The sequence below is a fragment of the Acartia tonsa genome, chromosome 14 (genome assembly GCF_053477335.1).
Source record: "Acartia tonsa isolate MP-2025a chromosome 14, ASM5347733v1, whole genome shotgun sequence".
Lineage (NCBI taxonomy): Eukaryota > Metazoa > Arthropoda > Copepoda > Calanoida > Acartiidae > Acartia > Acartia tonsa.
This window is the reverse complement of record NC_137273.1, coordinates 9,661,336-9,680,780: the sequence shown is the minus strand read 5'-3', so window position 1 is coordinate 9,680,780 and position 19,445 is coordinate 9,661,336. Positions and strand designations below refer to the sequence as shown.

At 31.2% G+C, this 19,445-nt stretch overlaps 1 protein-coding gene across 5 annotated transcripts in view; it reads left to right on the top strand.

Annotated features, from left to right (window-relative positions):
- The window catches only part of LOC145306113 (serine/threonine-protein kinase pim-3-like), a 48,689-nt gene that overhangs the window by 10,473 nt on the left and 18,771 nt on the right, over nucleotides 1-19,445 (top strand). For all 5 annotated transcript variants that reach the window (XM_080148065.1, XM_080148067.1, XM_080148068.1 and 2 more), the window contains exons 2-5: nucleotides 8,690-8,860; nucleotides 9,575-9,661; nucleotides 17,792-17,917; nucleotides 18,391-18,490. In XM_080148065.1, the coding sequence (XP_080004191.1) occupies nucleotides 8,690-8,860; nucleotides 9,575-9,661; nucleotides 17,792-17,917; nucleotides 18,391-18,490 (484 nt within the window). The remainder of the gene's footprint in view (nucleotides 1-8,689; nucleotides 8,861-9,574; nucleotides 9,662-17,791; nucleotides 17,918-18,390; nucleotides 18,491-19,445) is intronic.

The following is a 19,445-nucleotide window of genomic DNA, read 5'->3' as shown; positions in this document are numbered from 1 at the left end:
CACTTATTTTTAAAATTAAGGAGGGGGGGGGGGGGGTGGTTGATCAGTTCTGGACAGAAACTTTGTACAAAAGCTCCGACTATTTTTATCAAAAGGCCACAATTAAAGAAGAATACTGTCATTATGGTATATTACACCGATGGCTTAAGTTGATAACATGTCAGCCAATAAAATTTAATGTCAACAGAATTCTTTAAAATTTAACATGGTTATTTTTGCTTCATTGCTGCTTTAAAGAATAGTTCTTGCTGTTATTTCTTGTTGAATTAGTCATAATACAAGAACAAGTAGCGAAATAAAGTCTAATCTTATTGCATTTAATCAAGGGAAGTATGTACAACTATCATTTTGTAAAAGTGTTAGGCTGTTTGTGTGTCCGTGTGCATAGAGCTAAGCTAACCACTGAATTGATATGGCAGTCCATTAAAGTCAAGCTTCTTTTCTATCATTTAAATATTTTTTTACATATATTTTAGGGTAGCTTCTCGCTCCTTAGAAAAACGTCCCTGGAACCCCAACCCCTTTAAAAAAATCACAGATTAGTTTATAGGGAGGTAGTAGTTAGGAAACAAATATTAATCCATTTTTTGTCAATAAAACGTCTAATGCAAATACTTTCTTAATACAAATGACAGCACCTCAAACAAACGGACATAAAACAGACGAAAAAAATTATTGAGTAGCTGCGCTACAAATAATAATCCAAACTTATTTAAATGCATTTTCACCTTTACAAGAAGCCAAACAAAAATAATGCAAGTTTATATAAAAAATTCTTGGATTTGATTTTTGTACAGATACCAACAGCTGCGCACCTTTAGCTCCTAAAGAAGCATTGCGAAAAATGAAATGAAGCTTTTCTAAAAAAACAAGGATGACAACATCCATAGAAGCGAAGCACTGAAACGGTAGGACAAACGAACATAAACACTTGTATAGTGTCAGAACTGAATAATCATAATATAAATGTATAAGGGTCAAAGCAAAAATTTAAGTAGATTTGTTAAAGAAACTTCTTGATTCAGGATAATGTTTATGGACATACTTACATTTTTAGGACTTGATTATAGAGTTGCTTCGCTTATTGCATTATACTTTGTTGTCCCAGGAATCAATTTACCAAAAATCAGATCAATCAGATGATTAGTTCACATAAAAATTTGTTGTTAAAAAAGTAAAAAAATCATTATGTTTAAAATGGACGTACGGACATTTTGGTAATGATTGTAGAGTTGCTACGTTTCTAAGTCGTGCCTAACTACTTAAGGAATCACCATGCAAAATTTGAAATCGATAGGACAATTCTAACATGCCTAAATTAATGATTAAAGCTATCCGTTTCTGATGGACGGACGGACCGACCCTAATTATAGAAAAGCTTCGCTTTTAAAAATCATTAGGTCTAGCTGTTTTTTGAGAATTTAAGAAATATAAAATATACATTGTACAATATAAGGGTAAAACAAAATATTTCTTTCCTATTTTTCTCTTTCTCCTATTCTAATTCTATTCTGTCTCACTTTTTATCTAAGTATCTCCCTTTCCCTTGAAATAAACAAGGGGGGGGGGGAGGGGACTTTCGACTGCAGATTTAACATGTAACCAAAGTTTTATACGTTATCTAATTCGTTGGCTTTTAAACTTTGAGTAATACGATTATATCTTGAAGGGGTATTTCAAACTGACAGTGTTTAACTTTTCAACCAATAATATTGATCTAGAAGATTCAATTTGATTTCTTATCCCCTGGAATATACATTAATTTATCATCCATTGTCTGATCCCTTAAGTTCACTGGTCTTTCATGCTTGTAAATCCCTTCTTTTTGCCAAACTAGGACAACTTTTTCTGATATAAGCAGAACCTCGTAAAAGTGTCGAACTATGACGTCAGAAAAAAATAACAATTAACCAATGAGAAGCCAGTATTCACTGCAATTGACCAATGGTAAAATATATTGCGGTCTCTCATTGGTTAATTGTTAATTTTTTCTGACGTCATTGTCAGACACTTTAAATGGGTTCATATAAGCAAGGCTTTTTGAAAAACCTGAATAGTTATTTTTTGCATCGTATTATAAACGGCTTTCCGCGGATATAGAATGTACAATTATAAGATTAAAACTAGTTTTAATCTTATGATTTTACATTTTTATATTCGCAGAAAGCTGGATATAAAAAAACTAGTTTTAATCTTATGATTTTACATTTTTATATTCGCAGAAAGCTGGATATAATACGATGCTAGACATAGTTTTTTTTTCGTATGGATGAGAACCGGTTCCTATCCACCGGATTCGAATAAATACGAGAAATTATCTTCTGATATTTTTATAGATCTGTCAGGGATCTTAGGGGATAAGACATTGGACTGTAGATTACGATATATATTCCTAATTATGAGAAACAAAATTATCCATCTGGAAGTTTATACACTATTAGTTTAGACACTATTAGTTTAGACACTATTAGTTTACACACTATTAGTTTACACACTATTAGTTTACACACTATTAGTTTACACACTATTAGTTTACACACTATTAGTTTTGACACTATTAGTTTAGACACTATTAGTTTAGACACTATTAGTTTAGACACTATTAGTTTTGACACTATTAGTTTAGACACTATTAGTTTTTAACCAGCCAATAAAAATTCAATAAAAGAACCAAAATTAAGAATATGAGCCAACTAATAAGATAACGGGGGTATAAAACTTTGGGAATCAGTGTGATTTACCAGCTTATACCAATTAATTCGAAAAGAAATCACGAAACCTATAAGTGGTTTTCAGCTGTCGTTGGAGGGGGGGGGGCAACGTATAGTAAAATTGTCGACCTCTCCATTTGCTCCCCAAATATTTTTAAAGATTTATTTCACTTGTTGGTTATACCTTATACCTGGTGATTTTCAGTCATATGTCCCTGCCTATCCCTTAGGTCTGTAGAGTTCCTTGCAACAAAAAATTTGCGACGTAATTTTGCGAACTTATGCTAAGTACATCACGAAAATATAAACAAAAAGATAGAGACAGCTTTTAAACAAAGTTTTCGTATTTTTCTTATCTGTTATTTACTGTGTAATACATTTGTTTTAAAATATGATGAGTATTATATTTAGTATTCACATATAACGTGATTTATTGACAATCCCATGCCAAATTTTAATTTACATCCTTATTCTAGCAAAATGTTGATATCTTATTATTGCTTAGCTAACTTACGATATAATTGTCCTTTTTTATAATCAATGATTTATAAAAGTTGTAATTTGGAATGAAACAAGGATGACAACATCGAGATGTGGCGAAGAACAAAAAATTCATGAATAGACAAACGGATAGTGAGTTATGAAGCAGATGTTAAGTGGTAATGCGGTAAAAGAATAGAAGAAATATGATGAATATTAATAGAAAAACGCAGACAGACAGACTGTCAGATAGATGGACAGCCATGTAGACAGACTACAGTAGGATAGTGAAAGCAATAGAGTAACTTCGCTAATAAAATTATAAATTGCAATTGCTTTGTCAACGAATTTATTTAGAGGTTACGGTGTGCATCTACTTCCGCATATTATAACATTATCTCATAGTCGCATAAACATACAAACAAATATATAAATGACAATGGTCGATAAAACAATGTTCATTCATCCCCAATTATTTACACAAAATTACCCTTTATGTAGATTACAATTAGTGGTTGAAACAATTGGACACTAAATTTAACTAACCAACCAATCAAAATACGAAAAAAAAGTCTCCAAAATAATCCAACGAATAATAAAAAGTTATTCTAAAAATTTGGGGACTAGTATCAAACGACCATTGTCCCCTCTTTCTCTGGGAGAAAATACATTTTGTGCTGCTGTTTGTAATAATAGTGATTATGATGATTTGCAAGGATGACAACATCTATAAGTAGCGAAACTCTTAGAATTAAAACAATTTACTAATTTACAATGTAAATAACAGACAGACAGACAAAGAGAGTTATTGATTAGATAATAATTAGTTGCCAGAATCTTCACAGCAAAATGCAGACATCCATCTTTTAAGACAGTCGAGAAAAATCCAAATTTGATTTTGCGGAAATTAATTCACACCAAAGGTTTTATCATAAAATTATCCAAATACTGCATTCAATTAAGGGCCTTGAAAAGAAACTCCAATTATTTCGCTAATTAAAAATCATTATCTTAACAAAATGTATTAATCGCTGTTATTGTAATCATTTTAAGAAAATCATTTTAAGTTGTCATAGCTGACATATAGTTAACATGTATAATTGCCTGATTTATGCGTCGACATTAACATTATAACTATAATTTAATAATAGACATTAATGGGATTAACAAAGGATTTTTAAAAAGCAAAGTCGAAGCAGATTAGAGTGCATGTAAAAAAATACATTTTACAATACAAAAGACCAATGATAGGCCAGTATACAATTTAATTGACTAATGGTAAAATATATACTGGCCTAGCATCGGTCATTTGTATTGTATTAAGTTATTGTTTTTATAAGCATTTTAAGATGCTTTTCCAAAGTCTAATAAAAACATTTTTTTATTCTTTGGGAAAAATGTCTAATTGAAATACCCAATTGTCCTTTTAATTTACTGCGGTAAGCCTTGATTCTAATGAGTAATTTACTAGGGCATCATTAACAGGAATCTTAAGGGGCAAGACAATGGACGAAACTTGGAGTACATCCAATATTTCCCGTTGATCATAGACGTCCAAGGGGTAAAGGGTATATATCCCCTAAAATTTGAAACTCCTCATTTACAAAAAAAAAATTGGATAACCCTTTCAGACCTTTAAAATTTTTCATTTACCCCCTACATAAAAAGCTTGGACGTCCTTGCCTATGAGATAAACAAAATTACACTTCCGATAGAATAAAATCATTAGATGTACACTCCAACTATCCAATCAAGATTTGATAATAAATCCTCAAAGTTTTTGAGCCAACGAATTTTGAATTTAATTTTGAGAGCTATTAATACAATTAAATTTTGAATACAAAATATTACTTACTTTTTATTTTCAAATCTAACCCTAATCTAAATTACCAGCTATGTTCTACAGTGTAACCACAGCTTAGAAGAAAATATCATATAACCCCTTATTACAATAAACGAAATTACCCCAACTGAAAACTTTAATTATTTTTGGACAATAAAACTAAAAGTTTGTAAAAATTAACTGAGCTAGCGAATGAGATAACCAAATAATACGATTATTAGTGTACTAAGTTATTTGGGTAAGGTCAAAAGGTTTTTATGCCATATTCTTTAATAAACATTTTCTTCAAGAATACAAGTTTTTTTTAATGCTTCGCTATGATTGAACAAAACATCCTTGTTATATCTATCCCTACAAAGGGATAAGACAATGGCCGATAAATTGATAACCATCCCAACGATGATACACAAAATTTCCCACATGTAGATTATAATTAGTAATTGAAAAGTTTTGACACTTAACTTAATGAACTTATTAATAATAATTCAGTAAAAGACCCCAAAGTTGTTTAGTCAATGAATAAGAAAATATTTTAATTAATCTTTGGGACTAGTATACTAAACAGCACAATGTCCCCTCCATCCTTGATCCCTTAGAGAGAGTGGACAATGGGCTGTTTATTACTCTAGTCCCCAAAGTTATATAATAACGTCTTCTCCTTCGTTGGCTTGGCAACTTTGGGGACCTTATTGAATTTCCACTAAATTTTATCCACAGAGGGGGGTAATTTTGTTTATCATCATTGGAGATGTATATTAATTTATCTGGCATTGCCGTATCCCTTTAGATTCCTGCCTACTGCTGCAGAACAGTTGAACTCACTTTATCCTTGTCTGCTAGGGGTTCTAGCACAACAGCATTTTTTTCAGCAATTAAAAAAAGCAAGGATGATTTCGTCCATTTCATTTCTATCATATTTTCATCAAAAGAACGAGTATGATTAAAACCAAAACAATCACAATCATCCCCAAAAAAAAAATAAAAAGCATGCAAAAATTTAAGTAGACAATTAAATAAACCCAAAATTTGCAGTATTTTAGGGTATATTTAAAGGGATAATATATGTGTATATCGTGTTTTGTGTGTGTGTGTGTGTATTCTTGCAAAAAGCCATGTCTGGGCGTGCGTGCAAAAAGTGTCCCTCAAATCCCACCAAAAAAAAAATAAAAAGTAGCCTAGCATTAAAAGTAAACAACGTCATTGATGGAAAAAATTATTATTTGATTAATTACTTAATATTTTTAAAAGACAGACAGCTGGACAACTTTAATCATAGAATTTTAGGGGATATATTTAATCTTTTTTGCTGTTTATTAAAAGGTTTTTCTGTTGTTTTGTCGTATGACAATTTATTGCAAAATTGTCTGTGCACTTCATCTTATTGCTAGGGATAGATCTTCTGAAGAAAAAATGTATATAAAGCTTATCATTATTGATTAAAATAATTTTTGGTCTGCAATTGCTTATGTAAATGTTAACTTACGCAATAACATATCACAAAGTCTCATTACATTGTAATAAGATTGGTTAATATTTCATTGTTACATTTTCTTAGTTTGGCGTGTTGTTTTCAAAATTCTTACAAACTATTATCTTTGGCTTATTGATTCAAACAGCTTTTCTTACCATTTGAATTGTAGCAAAAACCTCTTTAACAACTGAAAATCATGAAACTAGTGGTGTGTATTCTCTTCCGCATAGTGTTTCATTTTCGCGAAAACATTCATAGAAAATAAATGAAAAAATGAGATGAAGACATTAGACTGTAAATTACACTTGTACCCAAAGTTTTATAACCAGTTATCATATTTGTTGGCTCAAAAACTTTTATTGCATTTTGATTGGTTGGTTAAAAACAAGCTATACCATAACTTTTCAACCAATAATTTTAATGTACAGAAGGTGTATATATAATTTTATCGTCCATAGTCTTATCACTTGAGTTATCTGTATGTGCGGTAGTGAATTCACACTGAAACTAGATTGTGGAGTTGCGATTTTTCCAAACAATTTATCATTGATTATAAAGTTGATGTGTTTTCTAAAACTCCAGCAATGCAATGCTAGGCCCCATAGCCTGCCTGCTGTTTACCAGCCTTTTTGATTAGTACATAATAACCTAGTTTTTTTTAGCAAGGAGACTTTGGATTGTGAAATATACTGGTACCCAAAGTTTTAAAGAATATGTTCCCATTTGTTGGTTGAAAAACTTTGGGTACTTTAATAATATCTGGATTGGTTAGATGTGGGATTATTGTTCAAATTATTTTCAACAATAAATTTAATCTTGAAAATGAGTAATATTGTTTATCATCATTGGGAATGTCTTAACCATTTAGATCCAAAATTTTTAGTTTTGCAACTAAACCTTAAAAAGTCTAAAAGCCGTCTTAAAAACATAATAATCAAAAAATGGCACTAAAAAAGAAATATGTCTTATAAAAATATAAAAATCATTTTGTTATACGAGCTCATTAAACAATTCAAATATCATTGCTTCTTAAAACTTATATCTACAATTTAATGACTTTTTTTCGTTAAAGTAACACCAAAAGTGCCGTTTATAAGTCAGAAAGGTGCATACATCGAAAATTACAATGTTAAAATTATTCTAATACTTCTAACCCCTTTCCTTTTATTCACTACTTATTACAGTATCTCTCTTCTTAGTGCAAAATGAGCACTTATATTTAGTGTGTGTGTGTGGATAGGTGTTTGTGTGAGTGTGTGTATGTGTGTGTGTGTACATATAAGTAAGTATGTACATAATATGATATTGCAAAATTGTAATCTACAAAGCAACAGAAAAAAAAGGACTCTTATGATCATAAGTAGCGCAGCAATAAGAAAGTTAAGACTGAAGAACAATAATTTTTTATACAGTAATAGTTATGTAATGCTTGTTCAAAATTAATTCCAAAATTACCCCTTTATTAGATTAAAACTAATGTTAAAAATGCTTGGACGTTACAAAGTTTTTAAGCCAGCGAATGAGAGAGCTTATTTCCAAAATTTAATGAACTAGTTTATTTTACAGTCAAATGTTTCATCCCTCTCTTTTTAAATCATATAGCAGCAAATAAATCAAATTTTCCCAGAAATGGAAGGACGGACAAATAGAGTTACAGTAGATACTCATTGGAATTAGGAATACACCTAAGAAATATCAGCTCTCTTTCTTTAATAGAAGCCAAAAAATATTGTTTTTCTCTTTTCGTGGCATATCAGCAAATGATAAACTTGCTGTTTTGTGGGAGAACCTTTAAAAATGAAAACTCATGCGAGCAAATGTCGAGACTTTTCACCTTTGGGCCTTCACCAACTGAGGGATGGATAGGTTTTCTCAAGAAAATATAGTACAACTTTATAAAGGTTTTGTACCTAGCATCTAGAGGGAAAATGACAAAAAATAGCCAAAAAAAAATATTTCATTACTTATATTTCAAAATAAAATATCCTAAAACCATCCTGGGACATATTTTAACTACTTCAGGCATTTTTCAGTGACTTAACCATGTATTATAATGACGTCGAAGGGCTTGGACGTCCTTGCATATATATCTCAAATTTACTGCATCTTTAAATATTATTTCACAAATTATATATTACAATACTACAAAATGTTTACACTCTAAAATGCTTTTATCTATTTCAGGTAGAAGAAATCCTGGGCAAAGGCGGTTTCGGGACGGTTTACGCGGGAGTACGGCTGCGGGACAATCTGTCGGTGGCGGTGAAACACGTTGCCAAAGCAAAAATCGGCGAATGGTCTAGTCTGTCGGGCCGACGGGTGCCGATGGAGTTGCGGCTGCTCCTGGCCGTTCAGGAATATAATTCATTATATTTAATAGTAGTGGTGCTACTCTATAACTAGACTTTGTTGTCATACGTCTTTTTATATTATTTTTAACGCTAAGGTTTCATATTATTTTGCCAACGTATAATATAAACTTGTAGGTAGTGGACATAGGACCAAACATTATACTGGTACCCAAAGTTTTTTTGCACGTTTTCTTATTCGTTGGCTTTCAGTGTCCAAACTTTTTAACCAATACTTTTAATCTACAAAAGGTTGATCATTGGGTATGTATATCAATTTAACGCTCATTGTCTTATTCCTTCAGATACATGTCTGTCTGTTCGTCTGACGTCACCGAAACTGTCCCAATTTTGTATAACTTTTGCGGAACAAGTTCCAATTACATCATATTTTTCTTTCCCGAAAAAGAGATGGGGGAAAGAAAAAAAGGGAAGGGGGGAAGAAAAAAGAGATGGGAGAAAAGGGGGTTTTCCCCATCTCTTTTGAAGAGATTTTCTTCCCCCCCCCCTCCCTTTTTCGGGAAAGAAAAATATGACGTAATTGGAACTTGTTCCGCAAAATTTATACAAAATTGGGACAGTTTCGTTGACGTCTGTTCGTCTGTATGTTCATCTAACTATCTGTCCTTCTGCCAGTCTGTATGCCCGTCCATCCATCCATCCATCCGCCCGTCTGTCTGTCCGTCCGTCCGCCTGATGTAATGAATTATTTTGGCATCAGAATGTACCTGGGGTAATAAAGCTACTAGAGTTCTATGAAAGAGATGATTCCTATATTTATGTGATGGAGAGACCTGCTAACTCTAAGGTCAGATTTTTTTATATGTATTGCTATTAAATGGAGAAAGTCGCTCAATGTGACGTCATAAAAATGAAGGAGAAGTTTGAAAGAAACCGCCTAATAAAGAGATGAATAATCACTCATTTTATGACGTCACATGTCTTTTTTTTGAGCGACTTATTCCATTTACTTCTTGCTATCTTTTTTTCTACTATCTATCTATCTCTCTAGATGTCTTTGTATCTGGTCACTTACATATCTATTTGTGTAACCTTTCTTTCTATTTAGTTAATTTTTAATTTTGAACTATAGATCTAATAGTGGTTACGCCCCTAGAGGCCCCTAGGGGAACTTAAGGGAAGGGGTATTTATTTCTTGAGTTGATTTCTCTTGGAAGGTTGGAGGTACCCTCCCCCAATTTTTTGTAAACCATCTTGTGACTTTTAAGATGCTTTACTGTAAAGAAGAACCATATCAGTTCAACGGTTAGGGAGATCCTTCGCTATACACTCAGAAAGACATCCTATTACTGTTATCAAAAGAGTGTTTAAAAATAATTTTATTCTTCTCTTAATGTATTTATAACTTAAATAATTTGCATATTAAAAACAATGACGAAACTGATTTTTTTAAACATCCATTGTTAAAAATGCTTATTTTTAAATGAATTGAGAAAAAAACACTTAGGAATTTATAAAAATTTTAATGACGTAAGTTAAAATATTTATTATAAACAAAATAATTTCAATTAATTAAAAACAAAACATTTTAATTTTTAAAATCAACTAATTAAAAAATACAAATATAAGATATTTGGTAAGTTATGTAAGAAATTTATTAAAATGGATGAAATTTGTACTTTTTCTAGACGTTAGTATATACAATCATTTGTTCTTTTTTAACCCTATACAGTTAGTTGTGGGGGGGGGGGGGGAGGCTATGTCGGCTACTTTTAGAGCTATCGGTCTGACTGAACAATTTTATGTAGCTACGGTGGCTGACAGTAGAAATTGTGAAAAAATATAATGTTATGACATAGACTGTCGAAATATCGTTATTTTGTTAGCCATGACCACTTTGATCATAGAAAGAAAACGAAGTAGCAGGTTCTGTCATTTTTTAACAGTAGCTTTTCTCATATTTCTAGATAGGAGGGCACTAACCCTGCAGTACCAATATCCTAACTTTGAGGGGCAATTATTATCATTTACCTAACCAAACCTAAAATAAACTAAAATACGAAGAAACCTGTTTCTTCGTTTTCTTTCTATGATCCCCACATTCTAAAGATTTGGATTTTATTTTGTTTTTAAAAATTCTTTTTTTCAAAGTACTTAATATTTTTAACTTGTTTTTTGTTAAACTTATATTAATTTTAACTAGTATGAAGCTTGTTGTTTTCTTAAGAATTTTTGCAAATATGGTTATTATTTTATAGAATTGAGAAGGCTTGAATAAAGCGAAATATATTTTCTACAAAGAAGTGTGTTCTTCCATGTGTAGTTAGCTCTAGCCGCGCGTTTTTTGAGATCTAAAGTTTTAGCTCCTTTAAAAGATCATTTCGTTATTATTTCAGTAACGACTACTTTGTATGGCCTAAAGTGCTTTATTTAAATACTAGCGGCTTCGGCCCTAGCCTCTAGGGGCTTTGCCCCAAGAGGTTTGATCAAACAAATTTTTCGTATTTTAGATTTAAAAGAAAAAGAAAAAAAAATTTTTTTTTTGGGGGGGGGTTTGGGGGGGGGTAGTCGACCCACTATTTTAATTTTAGTTTTAAAAAGAAAAAAAAATTTTTTGGGGGGGGGTATTTTTCATTTTTGGGGGGGTTAGGGGTGTCCCACCCCCCCAAGAAAATAGTTATAAACCTTCTTGGGAACTATGAGAAGCTACCCTGTAAAGGAGAACCCGATCGGTTCAGCGGTTAGCGAGATCCTTCGCTACAAACAAACAGACAAACACACAGACAGACAGACATCGTTCTACTTTGTATTATAGATATATTTTTTTTCTGGATTCGATATTCTATTTTATAATGTTATTTTGTGGAAAATAAATAAGTCTTTTGATTCTTTTTGTGATTATCATATAAAAAGGAAAATCATATAATCTTTACCTTTTATATGTCATCTTCCTTCATTTTTTCTATTTTTATCTTTTTATTCTTTTCTTAATTTATTTAACTTTATTTTATACTTTTTGATTTTTATCTTTTTTCATTTCCAAAAAAAATGATAATTGCTTTTCATAAATGAATACATAGAAAATCAAACCGTTTTTGAGTTCTTTTAAAACAGAGAGACATTATTGTTTGTCCATTAAAGTCTCCCTAACCACTAAACTGATTAAGTTTTACATTTCATAGAGTCTTCACATTGGGCAAATGATGGTTTTAAGCCATTTAATAAAGTTTTAATTATCACGATGGTTTTGGGCTATTTTTCTTCTTCTTCCATCGTAAACATATACTCTGGATGCTAGGAGTGCATCCGCTAGTATCTTATACAAGAGTTTAAGTTATGATCCGTTTGTTGAGGTTGCGTGACTTTTATTCCTCCAAGTATTATAACCCACCCCCCCTCTTCCCTTCCGACCTCTCCTCTAAATCTCTTATTCAACAGTTGGTTCCAAAGTACATTGTAACAGGGATCCTAAGGGATAGGACAATGGAAGAAATAACATTATAGGTTTAAACAGTACCCAACGTATTTGAGCCAACGCGACGATTAAGATAAAATTGTATTTTCAGTACATTGCCCCCTCCCTTCCTGAAATTGCGAAGGGTCTGTATTTTTGTAAAGGCTAACCAGTGCAAAATAGACGTATCAAAGCCTATTTGCTTACTAATTTTGTTAGTTTGACTAAAAGGTAGCAATTAATAAAAAAATAAGGGTTTTAAAATGATTAACATGAAGGAAATAGAGGACATTGGACTGTAAATTATACTGGTACTCAAATTTTTATAAAAACAATTTTCTCATTTGGTGTTTTCTGAACCTTGGGTATTTTAATCTAATCTGGATTGGTTGGTTCAAAATAGCTGTGTCCAAACATTTCAAATCTAAAAATGGTTTATTCTATTTATTCATAATTGTTTTGTTTTTTTAATCGCATTTGGTCTAAAAGCTTTGATAGAATTTGAATTAAATGTTTTTGTTACTTTTTAAAAAGTGGACAGGATGTGTTGTTATATAAGGAGCTAAAATGTGCATTCCTTCAAAATCAATTTCATATGTTTCTTACAAAAACGTATTTATTTCAAAAAAGCGAAAATTAAATTGATATGGGATAAGAGTTAAGATAATTTTAAAATTAATTAACATCCCTAATTCTTCTTTAAAAAAATATCTCATCTGTAGATCAAAATATTTATTGAAAAGTTTGGGCGATATAATATAAAGAAGTAAGGTTTTTTATTTGTCAAATAGAATTGTGATGGTTTTGGGCTATTTTAAGTTTTAAAATTTTTAGCTGGTTTATGGCAACACTTGCATAGCCTGATAGAATCGTATTAATAATTCAACACCATACCATTATATTTATAGAACATATCAAAAGTTTTCCAAGAAAATAGCAAAAAACTGTGGAATAATATTGTGTATGTTTTAGCCTTTTTAGTAGCGAAGCTACTCTATAACTTGCAATGTCCGTCTGTCTGTATGTCCGTATGTCTTAGTTTGGGGGAAACGTTATTTTCTCGGCTCCTATAAAAGATAAAAGGCTGAAATTTTTGTGACAACATTCCCATTATTAAGGAGCACAATTAACTATAAAATTTGGTGTTTATGGTCCGATTTCCAAAATTTTTTTCAGTTTTAGTATCAAAATTAAGTTTCCTGTCTTTTCAATAGAACAATTATGACGGTCAGACTGCCTTTAAGCAGGTTTTAGGCTATTTTTGTATTTTTCACATTTTTCTCCATACCTTTGGTGTTTATGGTCCGATTTCCAAAGTTTTTCAGTTATAGATATCAAAATTTAATTTCCTGTCGTTTCAAGAAAACATCAATGGCGGTCAGACTGCCTTTTTGCAGGTTTTTGGTTTTTCATTTGATATTATTGGTCTTCAAGAACTACATTCTATAATAAATAAGGATTTTTTCAAATTAAGGGGTTATCATGAATTAATTAACAACAATAGAGTTCTATCGAGGGGGGGTGGGGTAGGTTTTTTTCTTTCTGAAACCATAAAGTATAAAATATTAGACGAAGTTTCTATTTTCCATGAAATGATTTTTGAGTCTATCTTTATAGAGGCAGAATTGCCAGATAAAACAACAATTATTGTCGGCAATGTTTATAGGTCTCCATCCCCAATACAAAATATGACCCAAAGTGTGCAGCTTGATTCTTTTATTGATATTATGTCGAATGTTGTATCTAAACTCTCAGATTATAATAGCAAATTATATATTTTAGGCGACCTTAATATTGACATTCTACAGTATAAAAATCACAGAAAAACTCAAGATTTTATAGATAATATGTTTGCTTCTGGCTTTTTACAAATTATTAATCATCCTACTAGAATTCGGACCATGCTAACAATAATAGTGCATCACTAATAGACCATATTTGGACAAACAATATAAATGATTTTTATACTTCTGGAATAATAACTACGCATATTTCAGATCATTATGCACCCTTTTGCTTCTTAAATAGTAATAAACCAGCCAATAGACCAAAATTTATAAAAACTAGAAATTTTTCTGCTGAAAACATTAATTCATTTAGGACCCTTTTAGAACAGGCTAACTTTCAAGGTACATTCAATGAGCAAGAAAACCCACAATTAGCTTATGACAAATTTCATGACATTTTTTTCTCTCTTTATGACGCACACTTTGAGGAAAAAACTATTTGTTTTAACATCAATATACATAAGATAGAACCATGGATGTCAAATGGTCTTTTAACTTCTAGACGCAAAAAAATAGAGCTTTATTCAATTTGGTCTAAAGACCGTTCAGCTGAAAGCAAACAAATTTTTAATAATTATAAGAATCTTTATAATAAATTAATTAGGGCAATGAAGAAACTACATTATAGTATGCAACTTATTTCTCATCAAGGTAATTTAAAAAAAACTTGGGACATTATCAAAGAGGCATGTAATAAGAGTGGGAGGGCCAATTCATCCCCTAAATCCTTGAACATTAATGGCAATATTATTAGTCAAACAGAGGAGATAGTTGAGCATTTTAATAGGCATTTTACTAGTGTTACTACTACCATCCAGCAGACAATCCCCCCCACGGATCGTCCCCCTTATAGTTATTTAGATGAAGCTGGTGCAAATTTTAGTTTCAATCTAACTTCATCTGAAGAAATAATACAAATTTTTAGCCAACTTGAAAGCAAATCTAGCACTGATTTTACTGGTCTCTCCACTAAATTAGTTAAAAAGATTCTGCCAATAATTTCTAGGCCACTTGCACACATTTTTAATTTATCTTTAAGGCATGGTTTAGTCCCCTCTCAATTTAAGATAGCTAAAGTGTCAGCAGTTTTTAAAAAAGGTGGAAATCCTGAAAACCTAAATGATTACAGATCCATAAACTTATTGTTAGTATTTAGTAAAATCTTAGAAAAATTAGTTTCAATTCAATTGAAAGATTATTTAAACGAACATAACATTATTCATCCTAATCAGTTTGGTTTTCAGGAAGGCAATTCTACCATTCATCCTATGATTCATATGCTTAACAAAATTTCAACTGCAATGAATAAAAATGAATATACAGTTGGAATTTTCTGTGACTTAACCAAAGCTTTTGATATGGTTCCTGTGGACATTATGTGTAAAAAATTAGAAAAGATAGGTATACAGGGGTCTAATCTTAATTGGTTTAGAAACTATTTAACAGATAGGCAACAATTTGTTTGTATTGATTCTACCAAATCCACTCTTCGCGAAATTAAACTTGGCTTGCCACAAGGATCAATACTTGGCCCAATTATGTTTCTTATTTTTATTAATGATTTACCCAAATCTACTCTATTATATACTTTGCTTTTTTGTGATGACACTACACTTCTTGCATCTGTGCCTAATCTAGCAGATTTAGTTTCATTTGTAAATTCAGAACTGCAAAAAGTCTCTACTTGGTTTCGCACTAACAAAATGTCTCTTCATCCCTTAAAAACAAAGTTTACTATTTTCCATCCCTCCCCTCATCTAATTCCATGGAATGAAATAAATATTTATATTAATGAAAATAATATTGACTTTCCTTCCCCCAATGAGCAACTTATTAAAAAATTAGAATATGTAAATCATGAATCAGATATACCTGCTATAAAATTTCTTGGGGTTTACTTTGATCCAGTCCTAACTTTTAAGTACCATGTTAAACAACTAAATGCTAAGCTTTCAAAATCACTTTTTGTTTTACGAAGATGTCAAAAAATATTAAACCCTGAAGCAATGCGATCCTTATATCATTCAACTTTTCATTGTCATTTAATATATGGAATTATAGCATATTCTTCAACATATGATAGTCTTATTAATGATGTCTTTAAACAGCAGAAGAAAGCTATTCGATGTATTTCTAATGCTAAATATAATTCACATACAGGATCGCTGTTTAAAAGATGGGGTATTTTGCCATTTCCTGCCCTAATAGACTATTTTAAATTAAACTTTATGTATCTTTATTTAAAAGATTTGCAGCCTAAATCATTCAGGATAGATAATTATTGGACTTTGAATCGAGACAGAAATGTTCCTTATGCTTTAAGAACTCAAGCTGACTTTGCTTTACCATTTTCCAGACTTGCCCTAATTTCTAGATTGCCTTTTATTTCTCTACCAAAAACATGGAATAATTATGCTGAAATTTTGAAAGATCTAAAAAATAAGCCAAATTTTAATTTATTTAAACAACACTTGAAAAAAACAATGGTTGAAAATATTGAAACAAACTGCTACAGACTTCTTTGCCATATTTGCCATTTAAATGCAATTTGAACTATTGTTGGTTGGAATGCTGCCATTATTCTAAAATTTTATTATTCTGTGATCAAAAAATAATAGAATGCAAAAATTGCCAGGTTTTAAACATACTACAACGCCGTACATTTCCTTTCTTTTTCTTTCTTTCTTTCTTTTTTTTGAACTACATGCTCCATTTACTTTTTTATTTTTTTAAAAGAAATACAAATTTTTTTCCCTTATGATATTTAACTTTCATCTCATTTTTATTTTATTGTATTATATTCTTAATAGGGCTTGATCTCTTTTTACCGCATGATCACAGTGTTATTGTTTAATAATCCACTTTATACTAAAAAATTTACACATTGTGTTTTGCGTTAGGTCCTGCCACTAGGCAACATATTTGATATTTCTTGTGTATTAAAATAAATAAAATAAAACTATATAAACAATATACCTATGTAAATATTCGTATCATATAATTGTGTTTTAATATGTTGACTGAAATAAATATTTTGATTTGATTTGATTTTGATTTGATTTGATACTGATTTGATAATTTGCGTAAGGGAAGGCACACCAACTTTTCTACGACTAGTTGCACATTTTAATGCTTTTAAAAGCTTTTTAGTAATGCACCATTTTTAGTAAATTATGTAGAGTCTATGAAATGGAAATATTAAGCGATTTCTCTAAAAAAGCAACTGGACCACATAAGTTTAGGTTGGGTTATTAAAAGCATTCTGTTGGAGCGCTAGGAATAAATTTTACTTTAAAGTTTAAAAAGCAGCCCTCAATAGGATACAAAAAAAACATCTTATAAAATGCAATAATGACTTTTAAGATTATAAACAAAAATTTTTTTTTCTTCTCATTATGAAACATTAAAAACGTTTTAGTGCCATCAATGTTTGTAAGTATAACTATCTAGCTAGATATCCCTATCTAACTTTAACTCTATCTGTATATATCTATCTCTCACACATGGTATTTACATGGTTTGAAAACTCTTTCTGTTATTTGTTAGCTTAAAAACTTTTGTAGGTAAGATTAAATCTTTATTGGATTCTAAACAGTATGAGTGTCAAAACCTTTCCACCGATGATATTAATCCACTTAAGGGTCAATAATGTTTATTATAAATGGATGATAATTTAGTTCATTGTCCTATCCCCTGAGATCCCTGCATTTTCAGATATTTAAATATTCATTTTTAGGACCTGTTTGATTACATAACCGAGAGGCGTGCGCTGCACGAAGAAGTGGCGAAAGATTTTCTGAGGCAAATAGTTGTTACTATACTTGCCTGTCACAGGCAGGGGGTTGTTCATAGAGATATCAAGGTATATACACATAGATAGGCATACATACAGAATGAATTACAGATGAAAACGCTGACAGACAAACAGACATACAGAAAAGAGACTTGCGATAAGTTACAAAAACTGACAAACTGAAAGACTGACAAACTGAAAGACTGACAAACTGACTGACAGACTAACAGACTGACAGACTGACAAACTGACAGACTGACAGACTGACAGACTGACAGACTAACAGACTGATTGAAAGAAAGACTGACAGATAGACTTCCTAATAGCAAATCAGATAGAAAGACAGACAAACAAACAGGAAACAAGACAGACGAACAGACAGACAGATTGGCGAACTATCATACAGACTAAAAACAACAGATGGACATTCATAGATAGACAGACTGACTGTGGAAGGACAGACAATCTTTTTTATCTATTAGTGTGACCGATTATTATGTCTGAATTGTACATCTAGAGTAATAATAAATCTTTTATTATAGGATGAGAATCTATTGGTTGATATGAAGACAGGACAACTGAAGCTGGTCGACTTCGGGTCTGGGGCATTTCTTAAGGAGGACGCTTATACAGAGTTCGATGGTAAGTAACAGCTTTTTAGTATGGATTCGAAACCGGTTAATAACCGCTGGATTAGAACCGGTTCTTAATTAAACTGATGTATTATGTATAGCATCGTATTACAAACAATTTTCTACTAATATAAAATTAAAAATCATAAAATTAAAACCAGTATTAATAGCCAGGGCCTTCGGCCACGCGGGGCTAATAAAACTGGTTTTAAATCTTATAATTTTTCAATTTGATATCTTCGGAAAGCTGACTATAATACGATGCGATAATTAGCTATTCCATGAAGCTTAGTTTGGGTCCTTGGTAGGTTTTATGCTAATTTCTGAGAGGTTAAAACAGATATGAATTTATTGATCTTTCCCGTAAACTTTGCAGAAAAAAACTTTTATTTTAAATCCTTTAACAATCTTGAACAGACATTTCTATATAGGGATTAAAAACTTTTTACAACGTTTTAACCCAAAACAAGTGAACAAGGAATAGTTATTTATCGCATCGTATTATAAACGGCTTTCCGCGGATATAGAATGTACAATTATAAGATTAAAACTAGTTTTTTTATGCCCCGAGGCGCCGAAGGCACCGGCTAAAAAAAACTTGTTTTAATCTTATGATTGTACATTTTTATACTCGTAGAAAGCTGGAAATTCGGTGCTAGACATAGTTTTTTTCGTATGGATGAGAACCGGTTCCTATCCACCGGATTCGAATAAATACGAGAAAAAAGTTTACGAACCCAGGGATCTCAAGGGATAAGACACTAGATTTCAAACTCAAATATGATGAACAAAATTATCCCTTCTGTAGATTGAAATCAATGAAATGTAAAAGTTTCAAAACTCAAAGCTTGTATAACAATCTGAAGACTTAATAAAAGGCTGAAAGTTTTTATCTTAATAATATTTGGATACGATTATAATTTACAGTCCAATGTCCCCTACCATCCGGAAAATGAATTATGTTT